The sequence below is a fragment of the Pseudorca crassidens genome, chromosome 9, assembly GCF_039906515.1.
Source record: "Pseudorca crassidens isolate mPseCra1 chromosome 9, mPseCra1.hap1, whole genome shotgun sequence".
Taxonomy (NCBI): Eukaryota; Metazoa; Chordata; class Mammalia; order Artiodactyla; family Delphinidae; genus Pseudorca; species Pseudorca crassidens.
Genome location: NC_090304.1, coordinates 7,206,738 through 7,221,776, shown reverse-complemented (window position 1 = coordinate 7,221,776; position 15,039 = coordinate 7,206,738). Strand labels below are relative to the sequence as shown.

Genomic DNA, 15,039 nt, shown 5'->3' with positions numbered 1-15,039 from the left:
ACCCCCGTCTCTTCCTGTCCAGCTGGGCCCCCCAGGGGCCGAACCCCAAAGGAAGCCTGCGGGCAGGGGGGGCTGGGGAGGGAACACAGCAGGCAAGGTGAGCCTTGGGGCATGAGGCAGGGCGGACAAGGATGCAGAGTGGATCCGCAGGGCTACTGCGACCGTCCAATGCAGGTAGTGTCCGTGGCCTGTGCACCTTTTCTCTCCGCATCTCCTGTGTCACCACACCCAGCCACCCCATCTTCCTTGAATCGACCAGCATGCCTCCTAGATGTAAGTTCTCCTGCAAGTCCAAGGAGACCATGACCTCTGTGGTCAGTCCAGATCACTTCTGTTGCCTAACGGGTCTCCCCACTGCCATTTCTGCCTGGTCCTGTCCCTCCTCCACCTGGTGCCAGAGTCACCTCTTAAAACCTAATTCCAGGGCTTCCCTGGTGGCGCAGGGGTTAAGAATCCACCTGCCAATACAGGGGACACGGGTTTGATCCCTGGTCCAGGAAGATCCCACATGCCGCAGAGCAACTAAGCCCGTGCGCCACAACTACTGAGCCTGCACGCCTAGAGCCCATGCTCCGCAGCAAGAGAAGCCACTGCAATGAGAAACCCACGCAGCGCAACGAAGGGTAGCCCCTGCTCGCTGCAACTAGAGAAAGCCTGCATGCAGCAACAAAGACCCAATGCAGCCAAAAATAAAAACAAACAAACAACCCCCCTTAATTCCAGGGACTTCTCTGGTGACCCCCCCCCCTTAATTCCAGGGACTTCTCTGGTGGGGCAGTGGTTAAGACTCTGCACTCTCAATGCAGGGGGCCTGGGTTCGATCCCTGTTCAGGGAACTAGATTTCACATGCCACAACCAAGGAGCCCACCTGCTGCAACTACGAGCCAGCGCAACCAAATAAATAAATTAATTTTAAAAAAACCAACAAAAACCTAATTCCAACCTTGATCCTTCTTGGCTTAAAAAACCTCCAACAATTAATTTAAAAACAAAACAAAACAACAACAACAAAACCGTCCTGCAGCTTCTGTCTGCTCACCTGGGCCTGCAAGGTCCTCGGTGTGGCCTGATCCTTCATGTCTTGGGGTCCTGCCTCCAGAAGGCATTTCTCTAAAACAGCCGTCCCCGGCCCTTTGGGTCACATCCCCGCTTTGTCTCCTGCTGGTCTTCAGCACAGCCTGAAACATTCTTCTTTGTGGGCTTGGTTACTTACGGTGCGTCTCACCGCCCTCTCAGGGAGGTACAACCTTGCCTCCAGAGCCTAGTACAGGGCCTGGCAGGCAGAGGGTGCTGAAGTTGGCTGATTGACTGAATGGACTGAGACCACGGAACTCTGAAAGACGGAACAATTAGACTTGCATCATCTGGTGAGTAAGATGTGGGGATTGAACTTAAGCCGGCCTGATCCAAAACCTACATAGTGCTCCTGGGAGGGAGGAATGAGAGGGGTCCCACAAATTCCTAAAGATAGGAGGGCAATGAGGGGCTTTGCTAGAATGTGGCAAGGAAGAGCCCTGGGACCCCAGCCCCGGGGAATGATCAGACGGCTTAAATGTTAGGAAAGGGTTCCTTTGTGCAGAGGGGTTCTTGAGGCTCAGAGATGGCAAGGGACTTGGCCAAGGTTGCATGGCTGGTTAACGGCAGAGCCAGAACCCAAACCCAGGGCTCCTGATGCCTCCTTAGGGGAACTGGCTGGACGAGGCAGCAGCAGCCTGCGTAAGGGACGTTTCATTTCAGGAGGCAGCATAACATGGTGGTGGTTTTCTGGCATTCGATCTTCCTGCACCAGCTGTGTGCATTGGGGAAATTCTTCATCTCCTCTAGGCCTCCTTTCCTCATTTTTAGACAACGAAGCAAAGGAGCTGACATTCATGAAGCCTTGTTGGATGCTGGGCACATGGCAAGTCCTCAGGATATGTTAGCTCTTTTCATCATTATCTGGGTCTGGGGTCCACAGTGGGCTGTGGGTGGGAGCTGGCTGCCTGTGGGGAGGGGGAGAATAACATTGAAAGAGGGCTGACCATGCGCCAGGCTCTGTGTCACCTCTCTGAGTTCTGAATGTCTTTGGGAAGCTTCTAGACTCTGAAGAAAGAAATGGCTCTAAAGGTTGTAGGTTCTAAAGATGACGGTTGGAAGTTTCAGAAGCCTGGAGGGGACCATTCTGCCCTGAAGCATTTCTCTCCAAAGACACTTTACTGAAAGTGACTGTCACTGAGCCCCTCTGATGTGCCCCTGCTGTGATGAAGGGCACTGAGAGATGGGATTGGAAAACGCAATGAACCAGTCTTCATGCTTGATCAGTCAGAGAGGATCTTCAGCCCTGCCCCTCGTCTCCACCTTCCAAACCCAGGAAAAGTCCACTGGTGAGAATCCAGCTCTGGACGTGCGCTGACCAGATGGGGTCACAGCCCTGCCACATCCCAGCAGGGTGACTGTGACTAAACCTCTTAACCTGTCCAGGCTTCAGCTTCTCCATCTGCACATTGGGAGACATAACTCACAGACTTGTCCTGAGGATTAAAGGAGATAATTCAAGCTCTTAGTATAGTGCCCGGCCCCAAGAAAAAATACACCAAAAGTTGAGTATTATTATTTTTTTGTTGCTGTTTCTTTTTTTTTTTTTTTTTTGCGGTATGCGGGCCTCTCACTGTCGTGGCCTCTCCCGTTGCGGAGCAACAGGCTCCGGACGCGCAGGCTCAGCGGCCATGGCTCACGGGCACAGCTGCTCCGCGGCATGTGGGATCTTCCCGGACCGGGGCACGAACCCGTGTCCCCTGCATCGGCAGGTGGACTCTCAACCACTGCGCCACCAGGGAAGCCCGAGTATTATTATTTTTGCTACTGTATCATCTAGTCCTTTCTTGTTTCCCAGAAACGTCAGGTCAATTCACATTGCAGTGAAAGACAAGAAGAAAAGTCGACCCCTTCCGGAGGCCTGTTGCCGTGATGATAAAATAATGCCAGTTACGATTTTCAGAGCCTCGGCTACACAGCATAGGCCACTCGTTGTCATGTGAACCTGATTCACCAGATGAGGCAGTCAAGTGGGACCTGTAACTGAGCTGTGTGTGAATATGCTGCCGTGGGGTGTGCTGTTACTCAGGGACAGGCCTAACTACTGCCACATCCACTGTGCCACAGGTAGGGACAGATGTTGGGCTGGCTCACATGAGGGTAGGGAAGGGTCCCACACTTCCCAAACAGCTAGTCTACCCACCGTTACTGGTCTGAATGGGCTTTACCACCAGCACTTCTGAGACCTTCTATGTGCTTGCTCCCTTGTCAAGGACTATGATGGGTCTGAGGTTTTCTGTTTAATTTTTTATATATCTATTTTATTTATTTGGTTGCACCAGGTCTTAGTTGCAGCAGGCAGGCTCCTTAGTTGTGGCTTGTGGGCTCCTTAGCTGCAGCATGGGAACTCTTAGTTGAGACATGCATGTGGGATCTAGTTCCCCGACCAGCGATCGAACCCGGGCCCCCTGCATTAGGAGTGTGGAGTCTTTTTTTTTTTTTTAATTAATTTATTTTGGCTGCATTGGATCTTCGTTGCTGTGCACAGACTTTCTCAGTTGCGGCAAGCGGGGACTACCCTTCGTTGCGGTGCACTGACTTCTCATTGCAGTGGCTTCTCTTTGTTGCAGAGCACAGGCTCTAGGCACATAAGCTTCAGTAGTTGAGGCATATGGGCTCAGTAGTTGTGGTGCAGGGGCTTAGTTGCTCCTCGGCATGTGGGATCTTCCTGGACCAGGGCTCGAACCTGTATCCCCTGCATTGGCAGGTGGATTCTTAACCACTGCGCCACCAGGGAAGTCCCGGGTCTGAGGTTTTACCTTACTTGCAAACACAAGTGAGCCTGCCACAGGTTCGTGCATGCTGGCAGAAGACAGGAGATTCCTGGGTCAGAGACAAAGGACCATTATTCATGGCACAGTAAATAGCATGATCATCAGCATATTAACATCAGTCCTCTTGTCCCCAGGTCCCATGGGGGTGGCACCAATGACCTAGAATAGACTCCTGCACACAGTGGACTGTGGTATGGGAGAGGATGCTAAACTCAAGAACGCAAGTCTTTTCTAATGACTGCCCTTTGCACTGGCGGGAGATTCTGTCTCGATCTTCCATGGCTATTCACTGTACCAATATCCTTGAGAAGAGAGTCCAGGACAAAGGCAGTCAGTTGCCTCGCTTGCAAAATGCGCAGAAACTCAAGAGATCCCTGGAGAATTGTCTTACAGTAATATCCACCCCTCATTTCTACACTATCTTGGCTTTGGGCGAATTTTCCCATGAGTTCACCACTCTGTTGGCAAATCTGATCGACAGAGGCTAGGACCAAATCTGTTCAATTTGTGTCATACAGCATTTAATTAAAGCTACTACCAACAGAACTACAAGCAGCAGGATGAAGCCAACTTGCAGTACTGACCTCAACTATGCCTCCCAGATGAACAAATCCATAGAGCATCATACCTACCTTAGAAAGCCAGGTGGCTCGCTCCTTAGTTCTCTGCATCAACCTTTCCACCTTGGCCCAGAAGGCATTCAGGAGAGCCTCAATTCACTGACCAAGGTTGCTATGGATGGTGGATTTCTCCTGTACTTCTCCTTGCAGACTAGAGTCTGTGCAATCAATATATCTGCTGTACCTGGATTAATGCTTCCAGCCATGAGTAAGAAGGTCCTTTTTCTCTGACCCAGGAGTCTCCTATCTTCTGCCAGCATGCATGAACCTGTGGCAGGCTCATGTGTTAGTTTGCAAGTAGGCTAAAGTCAAGGATAAATTTCAAGTCACTCTGTTTTCTAGAGAGAGACAAGTTAATGTGTGACTTCCATGTCAATCATGCAGTCTCAAGGGTACTAGTGGTGTTTCTGGGAAAAAACATGGCGCCCCCAAGTGGGACTTACATCAGCTAGAGGGGGCCCAGGTTGACAGTGCCTCCCTTCAAGTCCATAGGCCTTAGGGCTTCCAGCCCAATCCAAATAATTAAGTCTAGTCCTTGTTTTTGGAGGGCTTGGCTAAGGGCAGTTAGTCCTGTTTGCCCATGCCACCAGCCAGATGCCATTCATCTACTCCATGGCATGACTGAGTGGTGATAGCTTCAGGATTGGGCCTGGGATCTGTATCTGGAGGTGATGTTGTTGACAGGTATTTTATGTAGGAGGTACAGGAGCTGAGGCTACCCGCTGCTGCTTCCAATCCCTTGGTAAGGTTAAGCAGAAACCCAGGTCAGAACTGTCTAGTGGAGCATGGCAGACTCAGCAGTCAGTTAAATTTAAGTCACTTGAAATAGTTTGGGCGAGTTGGACCAAGATGTTGTCCTCAGTGAAGAAGGCTCCAAGTGGTTTGGAAAGACAAAGACTATAAGTGTCTTTCTTTCCCCCATTTCTCCCAGGGTCTGAGGTGTCCCCTCCCCAAGTGCCAAGGTTGTTATTCTCCCTCCAGTGTCACAAAATCGATGTGTTCTATTCTAGTAGTTAGAACTTCACCTTTTTTCCAATTACCTCCTACTTACACTTTTCATCTGGAAGGGTCAGGTGCAAGAAGGACAAGGACATTTTTATAAAACATACAGGAGCCCACTATGTCCCCCACTCTACGTGTAGGCCACTGTTCGGGGACTCAGAGAGAGAGGTGTGCGTGCCAAGCGCTCCAGGTATTCTCATGATCTAGGACCATGTCAGTCAAATAAGAGAATCCAGGTGGTTGAGAATCCCCTAGGCCCCTTTCTGACTGGGCTGTCTCCCGGAGTTGCACCAATCAGGCTGACCTGGGGTTGCTGTTAAGGGAAAGAGAGAAGCATTATGTCCAGGAATGGGGAACGTGGAACCCTAAATTTTCAAAACTGGTCTATATAAACCCCACCCCTCTCATCTCAATCATTATGAAGGACATGGCCTAGATGAGATGGTCCCATCCTGGGGACAGCCACATTCAGTTATTGAACTGCTGTACTAAGGTGTGTGGACCAGGAGGGAGAGCCAGAAATCTCTTTGAGCTAATTTTTGAGGAGCTATTTCAGTGCTCAACAGTACCACATGCTTGTGGATGACAGGGAGGATAGAAGGATCACCAAATACCTAGACTATCAGCTCATTGTTGAGTGGCCTGAGATGAAAGGTGCACCATTGTTAGACTTCAATTGGTCCAGAAAGCCAAAAACATTACACAGATTCGTCTCAAGAACCACAATGGGGTGACCAAAGTTGGCTGATTGGCCTGAAACAGTACCACTGTAACCTGAAAAAGTGTGAGACACCATCCATAGCCCCAGGAAGGAGTCAAAGGTCCCATGCATTCAATCTCTCAGGAGTGGGCAGGGGCAATGCCACATACACTGTAGCCTCCTCTTCACAGAACAAACAGCTGAACTTTTGACCGGGATCACAAATCTGGCATGGAGTGGTGGCTTCTGCATCAGCAGCATAGAGTCCTTCACTTTGTGCCCACTCCGTGATGGTGGACGTGTTGCCATATCTGGTATCATGATGGGTCCAGGCAGAAATGGAGACAATCTGGGCAGTGCAGGCTCGAACAACAGCTTGATTCATGTCAGTCTCATCAGAGAATGGGCCTTTAGCATGGGCATCTGCATAAGTGATCTAGAGAGTTTGATCAGCCACGATTTGTTTCCACAGTTAGCTGAGAACATTGCCGTCCAAAGCCCTCTATTAGGCGGCAGGGCCCTGACATTATCTATCTCACATTTGGGGACTCCTTGACTCAGCAACCACAGCAACATTGCTTTCCAGCTGGAGCGGCAAGGTTCACACCCTTTGGCTGACCTGGGCTTGAGTTGGTCAGTCTTGCTAATGGTTTGGCAATTTTGTTGATCTTCTAAAGAACTAACTTGTAGGTGAGTTGATTTTCTCTAATCTATTCTAGTCTTCCTTCTGCTTGCTTTGGGTTTAGTTTGCTCTTTTTTCTAGTTTCTTAAGGTGGAAGATTAGGTTACTGAATTGAGACTTTTTTTTTCTTTTAAATATAAGAATATACAACTATAAATTGCCCTCTAAGCACTGCTTTGGCTGTATCTCACAAGTTTTGTTATGCTGTGTTTTCATTAATCTCCAAGCAGCTTCTAATTTCCCATGTGTTTTCTTCTATGACCCATTAGTTATTTAAGAGGGTGTTGTCTAATTTCCACATATTTGTGAATTTCCCAAATTTCCTTCTTTTACTGATTGCTAATTTCATTCCACTGTGATCTGAGAACATACTTTGTATTATTTCAACCCTTTTAAGTGTGTTGAGACTTGCTTTATAGTCTAACATATGGTTAGACCATGTATATTTGAGAAGACCATGTATATTTGAGAAGAATATGACCTGCTGTTGTTGGGTGGAGCGTTCTATAGATGTCTGTCAGGACTTGGGCTTGACTTGCACAGCCGTGACTTTTATTAAAAGGAGACTACCTTGATAGAGGGTATTTCTGTCCCCCTGTCATAATAATGTCTCATTTTTGCCTTGTTTTAATAGAAGGGCTAGGAGAGTTTTCTAGGGCAGTGGAGCTGATCACAAGAATTTATCTAGATTTCTTTGGGGCACCTGTAGCAGTACTGTAAACCTGAAGTAAGACAATAGGAGCCCAAAGAGTAATAAATGCCTCATCTATGGTTTCCTATGGGAGTTTGTCTCAAGGAAATTTCCCGGAAGAGGGACAAAACTCCCTTATAGCAGCGAAGACCCATTAGGGGGGAAAAGCTGAGACCTTTTACTGTCATCTCAGAATAGATATAAGATTCGCATGATAGCCTGTAGAAAGGGCTGAGCTGTAAGATGACCCAGCTGTTGCCATTCTTCCTTACCAAGCATCACATGCCCTGCCCCTCCTCTCCCAAGTGAGCCAGCAAAGTTCTAATGATTCATCTATTTTCTTGTCCATAGCAGTAATGAATTTCCCTCCATTCATGTTTAATATGTGTGTGCATCTCTGTAAATGCTGCCTGAAAGGAGGTGGAAACTTCTGTACTCCCAGGATGAGTCTTTTTTTTTTCTTTTTTTGGCTGCATTGGGCCTTTGTTGCTGCACGTCAGGATGAGTCATTGGTTGTTACAATGGGGCAGACCTGGACTGTGAGGCGCTACCTTTCCACTCCCAAACCCCACCCAGAAGAGAGTAGTTGTCATGAGGAATAAATGAAAGGGAGTAAATGGGAGGATGAGTGTAAGGATCTTAGTTGGTGTCAGACAGGATAAGCTGCTGAGTGGATATGGGCCATTATGATGACACAGAAGGGTGCATCGAGAAATTCGGTGGGGGGTGGGGCGTGCTGGGAGCTGAAGATAGTAAGGACCAGAAGGGTCTGTGCATATAGGCTAGAGGCCAAGAGTGCCTAGTCATTTTGGCAGAACTGACCTGGTGTCAGGCCCTGAGTCAGGTACACTGCTGCCCAAGAGGCTGCTGGTAGATGGACAGAGTGACGTGGGGCACAGGGCTCTCCAAGGAAGCAGGAGGCAGGAAGAGTCAGAAAATGTAAGTTCCAGGGAGTCTATGTAGGAGGAAGATGGGGCCAGGAGGAGGGTACTCTATCTTCAGGTAAAACTGAAAGCATGTGCTGCCAGTCAGAGAAGGAGATTGCCGATGAGATTACGGGAGTCTAAGTCCTAGCTCCTTCTCAACTGACCTGGTGTACTGCCTTGAGGCACTGCAGGCTGCACATCTGGGGACTGCTGCCTGCTCCACCTGGCTTCTTCAAACCTACTAAAGGAGAGGAGGTGTATGGAAAAAGAACAAAGAGGAAAAAAAAAAAAACCCACCAAGGCCAATGGTCAGGGAGCACTAGTAATTTTAACAGCAACGCACTCAAGAAGAGCATAACGGTCACAGGCATGTGTAATAAACCCCTCATCCCCACCCTCCAGCATGTATCAGTTGCGGCTGGAACCGAAACTGCGCATGCCCAGCACAGCGATTTCCACCCCCACCCGCGGTCAGCTGGCTTTTCGAGGGTTCAAACTTCAACAAAACAAAATGTCTTCTTAAGGGCTTACTTTGAATCAGTCCCAGGCCTTTGGGTGGGGAAGATAGGGAGTGGGCAGACTGTAACACCGAACGTGCAGAAGGGGAGGGGTCTTGAAATAAGGTGAAAGGCAGCGAGAATGATCGCCGCCTGGCCTGCCTTGCCAGTTGAAGTGAGAAGGGAAGGACTAAGGCCCGAGGAGGCTCCACGCATGCATAAGGGGCCGTTTGTTATCAAGGGTGTTGTGATGTTGCCACTGCCCCGCCTGCCCCGGGTCCTGCCAGTGCGGAAAGGGAAACTCCAGGGGAGGCGGAGGCCAGCTGAGATTTCTCAAGCCAACCGGTCCCCTCCCTCCGCGGCAGGCAGGAAGAGCGACTCTGAGCAGCCACTTCCGGGCCCTGCGACTTTGAGCTGCATTATCACGGAGACGCCCCTCCTGAGGCCCGGCCAGTCGAAAGTTCTTGTCCACAGGCTCCCACCGAGGGGCGCACCAATGGGACAGGGTCTAGTCTGCGGCAGACACGCCCCACTCTGGGCATCGCGACGTCGGAGCACACAGAGCGTCATTTCCGCCCTCATCCTCGGCCCCACACGGAGGGGGCGGAGCCAAGCGGAAGGCGCGCGGCTTGTGCGTCACTTCCGGTGAGTCTAGCGGCGACAACGGTAACATGGCCCTGAACGGCTCTGGTGAGGACTTGGGCTGCGGGGGCTTGTGGCTGCGGGTTGCGGGCTGCAGCCTGCTTCGGCAAGACCCCCCGGCCCCTTGTGCCTCTCTTCCCCCAGAAGTCGACGACTTTTCCTGGGAGCCCCCGACCGAAGCGGAGACGAAGGTGCTGCAAGCGCGGCGGGAGCGGCAGGATCGCATCTCCCGGCTCATGGGCGACTACCTGCTGCGTGGTTACCGCATGCTGGGCGAGACGTGCGCGGACTGCGGGGTGAGGAGAGACTCGGGACGTGGGATCCAGGATGGGGCCGCGGACCAGGCCACACGGCCCTTGACCAGCGCTCCCCTCTGGACCCCATCGCCCGGCGTCTCACCCCTGCCCCGTGTGCTTTCTGGCCCCTAGACGATCCTCCTCCAAGACAAACAGCGGAAAATCTACTGCGTGGCTTGCCAGGAGCTCGACTCAGACGTGGACAAAGATAATCCGGGTGAGGTGTCGAGTGTGCTTGGTGAAGAAGTGTGGTGAGAGAGGCTCAGGAACAGTAGGTGGGAGGTGACAGTGGTGTTTGTGGGTGAGGCGGGGGTGAGTTGCTTTCTCCTTCAGCTCTGGAAAGGACCATTCATTCAGTAAGAGCACCAAGCACCTACCGTGTGCCAGAGATCATGGAGGGTCTAGCTTATCAGGCATAGTTCTGATGAGAGAGATGAAGCAAGGGCATAAATAACTCTGATACAAAGAAGAAAATGGATAAATTGCCTTATACTGGGGCAGGGAAAACATCTCAACTAGAGAGAGAGCAGAACAGTAAAGAGTAGGGAAGTGGCTCAGGGCTGAGGTGAGCCAGGTATCCTGACCATTCCACCGGCTTTTTCCTCTTTTAGCTCTGAATGCCCAGGCTGCCCTCTCCCAAGCTCGGGAGCACCAGCTCGCCTCTGCTTCGGAGCCCCCCTTGGGCTCTCGGCCTGCCCCTCAGCCCCCAGTACCCCGTCCAGAGCACTGTGAGGGAGCTGCAGCAGGGCTCAAGGCAGTCCAGGGGCCGCCCCCTCCTGCTGTGCCTCCAAATGCAGATGTCGTGGTCTGCACACAAGAGGCTCTCCTGCAGAAACTGACCTGGGCCTCAGCAGAGCTGGGCTCTAGCACCTCCCTGGAGACTAGCATCCAGCTGTGTAGCCTTATCCGGGCTTGTGCTGAAGCTCTGCGCAGCCTGCAGCAGCTGCAACACTAAAGAACCCCTCCTGAGAAAATCCCTGTAGAAAAACAGCTGTTCCTCTTGTGTGATTTTTTCTTTTCTTGGTTCTGAGTGTGCATGTAAGCCCCAGCTCTGCTCGTCTTTTTCCTACTTTTGGCCTCTCATGCTGTCACAGTCTGGTCTCCTTGATGCCCTGAGAGATGAGTTGGGCTTGTTTCTGCTCAGTTTCCCCACTCAAAGGATGAGGCGGGAGAGGACTATGTGACACTTTTATTCTGATGAGGAGGCCACAGCCTCCTGAAAAGCAGAAACAGGCGTCGCTCTCTAAAGGAACCCTGCAACCTCCTCAGCCATCCAGTGCTCATTCCCCACCCTTGAGTGAGATTTGGGGTTCCAGTCCCCTTGGTAGCTTCCCCTCCTTCCCCCGAGCATCCCGACACCATCATCCTATCCCACCTCAGGCCCAGACCAGGTACTCAGATACTGACAGGGTGTCAGTCAATTAGGGATCAATTATGGACTTATCCTCAGTCTCCTGACCACCCCCCCCTTTTTAGATCCTTGAGAGTTATAATAAGGCAGAATAAATAAAGTGTTGTGTGTGGGGGTGGAGAACCGCGAAAGAACCGCACGCTCCGCTTTTGCCCTCTTCCCTCACCCCTTTTTCCTGTTCCCCTTCTATTGGTGGCCAATTGCCTGTTCTCTGCTCTCTGCGACCTGGGGCAACGTGGGCGCATCAGCCGTTGCCCTTTTAAGAGAGGCCCTGCCCACACGGAGGGGTGGGCAGGGGGCGGAGTCGGAGGAATCGGGTAGGAACAAAGCACTCCCTGCGGGCGGCGGCTGGGCTCGGCTGGCGGGGCCGCGGGGTGCGGGGCCTGCGGGCGGCGGCCCGGGCGGAGCGTTGGAGGGAAGGAGGCGGCATCCTCCTCTGCCGGTCCGGCCATGAATGGGCTGCCTTCGGCCGAGGCGCCAAGCGGCGCGGGTTGCGCCCTGACCGGTCTTCCGCCGTTACCGCGCGGCCTCAGCGGTCTTCTCAACGCGAGCGGGGGCTCGTGGAGGGAGCTGGAGCGCGTCTACAGCCAGCGCAGCCGCATCCACGATGAGCTGAGCCGGGCCGCCCGCGTACCGGACGGGCCCCGTAACGCCGCCGGCGCCGCCAACGCGGGAACTGCCGCGGGTCCCCCCGGCCCGCGTCGCCCTGTTAACCTCGACTCGGCGCTAGCGGCGCTGCGCAAGGAGATGGTGAGTAGCCCTGCCTCGGTCAGCTGGGCGTTGCGGGGTGATGGGGGCTGCCGGCGAGCTTGAGGGTCCTGGGGCGGGGCGGAGTACATAAGGCAGCGCGCTATCTGGGTCTAGAGGATTGGCAGAAGCCGGTTGGGTCAGAGGGGATATGGTAACAATAGTTACCGTTTATGGTAATAGTTACTATGTATTTTAAAATGCCTTACTAGTGTTATTTCATTCTATTCTGCTAGATAACTGTTGTCCCCATCTTGCAGATGAGGGTCAGTGGCTTTGCCTACAGATTCACAGCTTGTAGGTGGCATCTGATGTCCACAAAAACCTGTGCTTGGGAAGACTGGCTAGGGGGGTGGCTTCGACCCCAACCCCAGCCCACTGTCAGTCTTTTGCAGGTGGGCCTGCGGCAGCTGGACATGTCCCTGCTGTGCCAGCTGTGGGGCCTGTATGAGTCGATCCAGGACTATAAGCACCTGTGCCAAGACTTGAGCCTGTGCCAGGACCTGTCATCCTCCCTGCATTCAGACAGTTCCTACCCACCTGATGCTGGCCTATCTGATGATGACGAGCCTCCTGATGCTAGCCTGCCCCCAGACCCGCCACCCCTCACTGTGCCCCAGACGCACAATGCCCGAGACCAGTGGCTACAGGATGCCTTCCACATCAGCCTCTGAAGAGCTAGGGTGGTAGGGGGCATGTACCCATGCAAAAGGCTCAGAAACTCACCCCTCAGCAAGTATTCAGACTATAGTGCCTGCTTTCCCCCATACCACCTCACCTCACAGGAGGAGGGCAAGGCCTGGGCCCCTTGGGAGCAAAACTGCCTACCCTCTCTCTCCTGTCTTGGGTTAGCTGGCACTGGGGCAGGTACCTGCGCTACAGCCTCTGCCCATGGCACTGGACCTTCACTCCTCCAGCTTGGCCGACCTTCAGTCTGGCGGTGGGGTCCAAAGCATCTAGCACTCCCTTGGCACCTCTGTGACTGGGATGAGTGCCTGGCTCCTGTCTCTTCACCTTTTGCTGCTATTGGCAGCTGCTGGCTCAGGGGCGTCCCACCTTTGGTCCCTGGGTTCCAGGGCCCTAGACAAGGGCTCGCCAGGACCCATTCCTCCACCACCCACGGCCAGGAGGGCCAAGGCTCCGCGCTGGATATTTAAGTTTAGGGGCCAGCCTCCTGGGCGCATAGATAAATAAATAACTGTCTCAGCATTGTTGTGTTTTGACTGCCTGGCTCAGGGGCGGGAAGATAAGCGGTAATTCTGTAAAGTGCTGCCCCGCGCTCCGCCAGCAGGTGGTGCCCGAGACCCCGAGTTGGAAGAGGCTCGGCGGTGCCAGGGTGCGAACCCTCGCTCCCCGGGCAGAGTCGCCGATCTGCCGATCGTTCCAAGCTGCCCCAGCTTGGTCCCGCGGTTGGTTGTGTGAGTGCGGGCGAGTCACTTCCCCTCTCTGGCCGGAGGCCTGGAGCTCAACGCCCCTCCCCACTCGCTTTGGGCTTTCCTGGCCGACCGGGAAGGAAAGAGAAGGAGCCGCCCTTCTCGAGGAGAGAAACTTTCCACCCCGAGTGGGGGCGGGGTTGGGGCGGCACAGGAAATGGGTGGGCCTGGGCTGGCGGGCCGGGCCGAGGGGCCCTAGGCGAGAGAGGGGAGGGCGCCTCCTGGAAGGGCCTGGGACGAATGAGTGACCTATAGGCGGGAGAAAAGAGTTGCAGAGGCAGAAGGGGGGTGAAGTCGCAGTGCTCCAGGCCTCCCCAGAGGCCAGACAAGCCCCGGAGGGGAGATGGGGGCAAGCCTCTGGGCTTGGATGCATGAGACTCCCAGCGGCGTCAACACCCTCATTCTATGCCTGGCTTCCCCTCAACAGCACCTGGGACCTTCAGGGTTGTATGTAAAAGGCTTTCTCTTACAGAGGAAACGGAGAACCGCGATGCTGGGTCTAGGAGCTAAACCCGGTGTCAGGTTCCCTCCCCTCCCCCAAAGAAGCCTGAACATTTGCGAATGGTGGGTGCTAAGGCTTCCACACACACGCACAACACCCCACAGCTTCCTGAAACGAAGAGAAGAGGAGAGGACCTCAAAGTTGCGCACTTAGGCTTACCGGCTGCTCATCCCCATGCCTCCTGGACACAACTCAACTGACACTCCTGGCAGATCAGACGTCCTGTTCAAACCGAGTATTTATCAAGGACCAGGCTTCTGTCCATTCACAAACCTAGCAGAGCGTTCACACTGGCAGACGGAACAGGCTGATGTGCTGCTCTATGGCAGTTCTTGTAACTCTGAGCCTGACACCTGCAGCGGCTCATTACCAAGCAGGCAGCCGGGCGGGCTGGCGATAAGGGCTCTAATCTAGGTGTGAACAGAGCGGTTAACGCCCCGGGGCAGGCTTCCCAGGGGAGGGAGAGTAAACACACACACACTCCCGTCCATGATAACGGATTTCAATAAAACCGGCAAAATCAGCCAGGTTCTACACTAATGCTTTCCAAGCTTTCATTCTCAATGATGTTGTAAAAGATGGAACTATAATTATCCCTATTTCACTGAGGTGAAAACTGAGGCTCAGAGCGTTAGTACTTTTGCCCAAGGTCACACGCTTGTTGGAAGTCATCTGCTTGTGGGATGTTGGGACCACCTTCCCACTTGACAGCTGGAGAGTCAGGTTCTGAAACTGGCAAGTGGGTGCTGCCCACAGGTAAGGCTACCCGGGTTGGCCGCTGACCCTGCTCCTTCCTGCTCTGGTTAATTCGTGGGTGGCAGCAGGAGTCTGCCTCTCCCCAGTGTTGAGGCCAGTTGGCTCTGGCTCAGCGCACTGTGATCCTTCACGTTTCTTCTCCTTTCTGGGTCTCTCTTTCCCCAGCCTGTGAAATGGGGCCACCAGTACGTACCTCCCAGGGCTGCGGTCAGGAAGGGAGGCGGCCGGAGCAGGGCTCGCGAGGGCGGTACCAATTGCTGGTGGCTCCCTGCCCCGGCCCGCGCG

At 53.2% G+C, this 15,039-nt stretch overlaps 2 protein-coding genes across 2 annotated transcripts; both read left to right on the top strand.

The window, feature by feature from the left end:
* Positions 1-8,303: 8,303 nt before the first annotated feature.
* ZNRD2 (zinc ribbon domain containing 2) lies at positions 8,304-10,908 on the top strand. Its single transcript, XM_067748372.1, has 4 exons — positions 8,304-9,657; positions 9,754-9,905; positions 10,038-10,122; positions 10,517-10,908. Exons 1-4 carry the CDS (start codon positions 9,639-9,641, stop codon positions 10,858-10,860), a joined length of 600 nt encoding a protein of 199 aa, XP_067604473.1. The 5' UTR covers positions 8,304-9,638; the 3' UTR covers positions 10,861-10,908.
* Positions 10,909-11,052: 144 nt separating this feature from the next.
* Positions 11,053-13,272, top strand: FAM89B (family with sequence similarity 89 member B). The gene is made up of 2 exons (XM_067748373.1): positions 11,053-12,066; positions 12,459-13,272. Exons 1-2 carry the CDS (start codon positions 11,767-11,769, stop codon positions 12,735-12,737), a joined length of 579 nt encoding a protein of 192 aa, XP_067604474.1. The 5' UTR covers positions 11,053-11,766; the 3' UTR covers positions 12,738-13,272.
* Positions 13,273-15,039: the final 1,767 nt, after the last annotated feature.

What these genes read in the sequence shown, in the direction of transcription:
- ZNRD2 (XM_067748372.1), top strand. An exon ending in AGACGTGCGCGGACTGCGGG is followed by an intron (nt 9,906 to 10,037) that starts GTGAGGAGAGAC and finishes TCTGGCCCCTAG; the next exon opens with ACGATCCTCCTCCAAGACAA. An exon ending in CGTGGACAAAGATAATCCGG is followed by an intron (nt 10,123 to 10,516) that starts GTGAGGTGTCGA and finishes TTCCTCTTTTAG; the next exon opens with CTCTGAATGCCCAGGCTGCC.
- FAM89B (XM_067748373.1), top strand. Translation starts at nt 11,767, where the DNA reads ATGAATGGGCTGCCTTCGGCCGAGGCGCCAAGCGGCGCGGGTTGCGCC. An exon ending in CGGCGCTGCGCAAGGAGATG is followed by an intron (nt 12,067 to 12,458) that starts GTGAGTAGCCCT and finishes AGTCTTTTGCAG; the next exon opens with GTGGGCCTGCGGCAGCTGGA.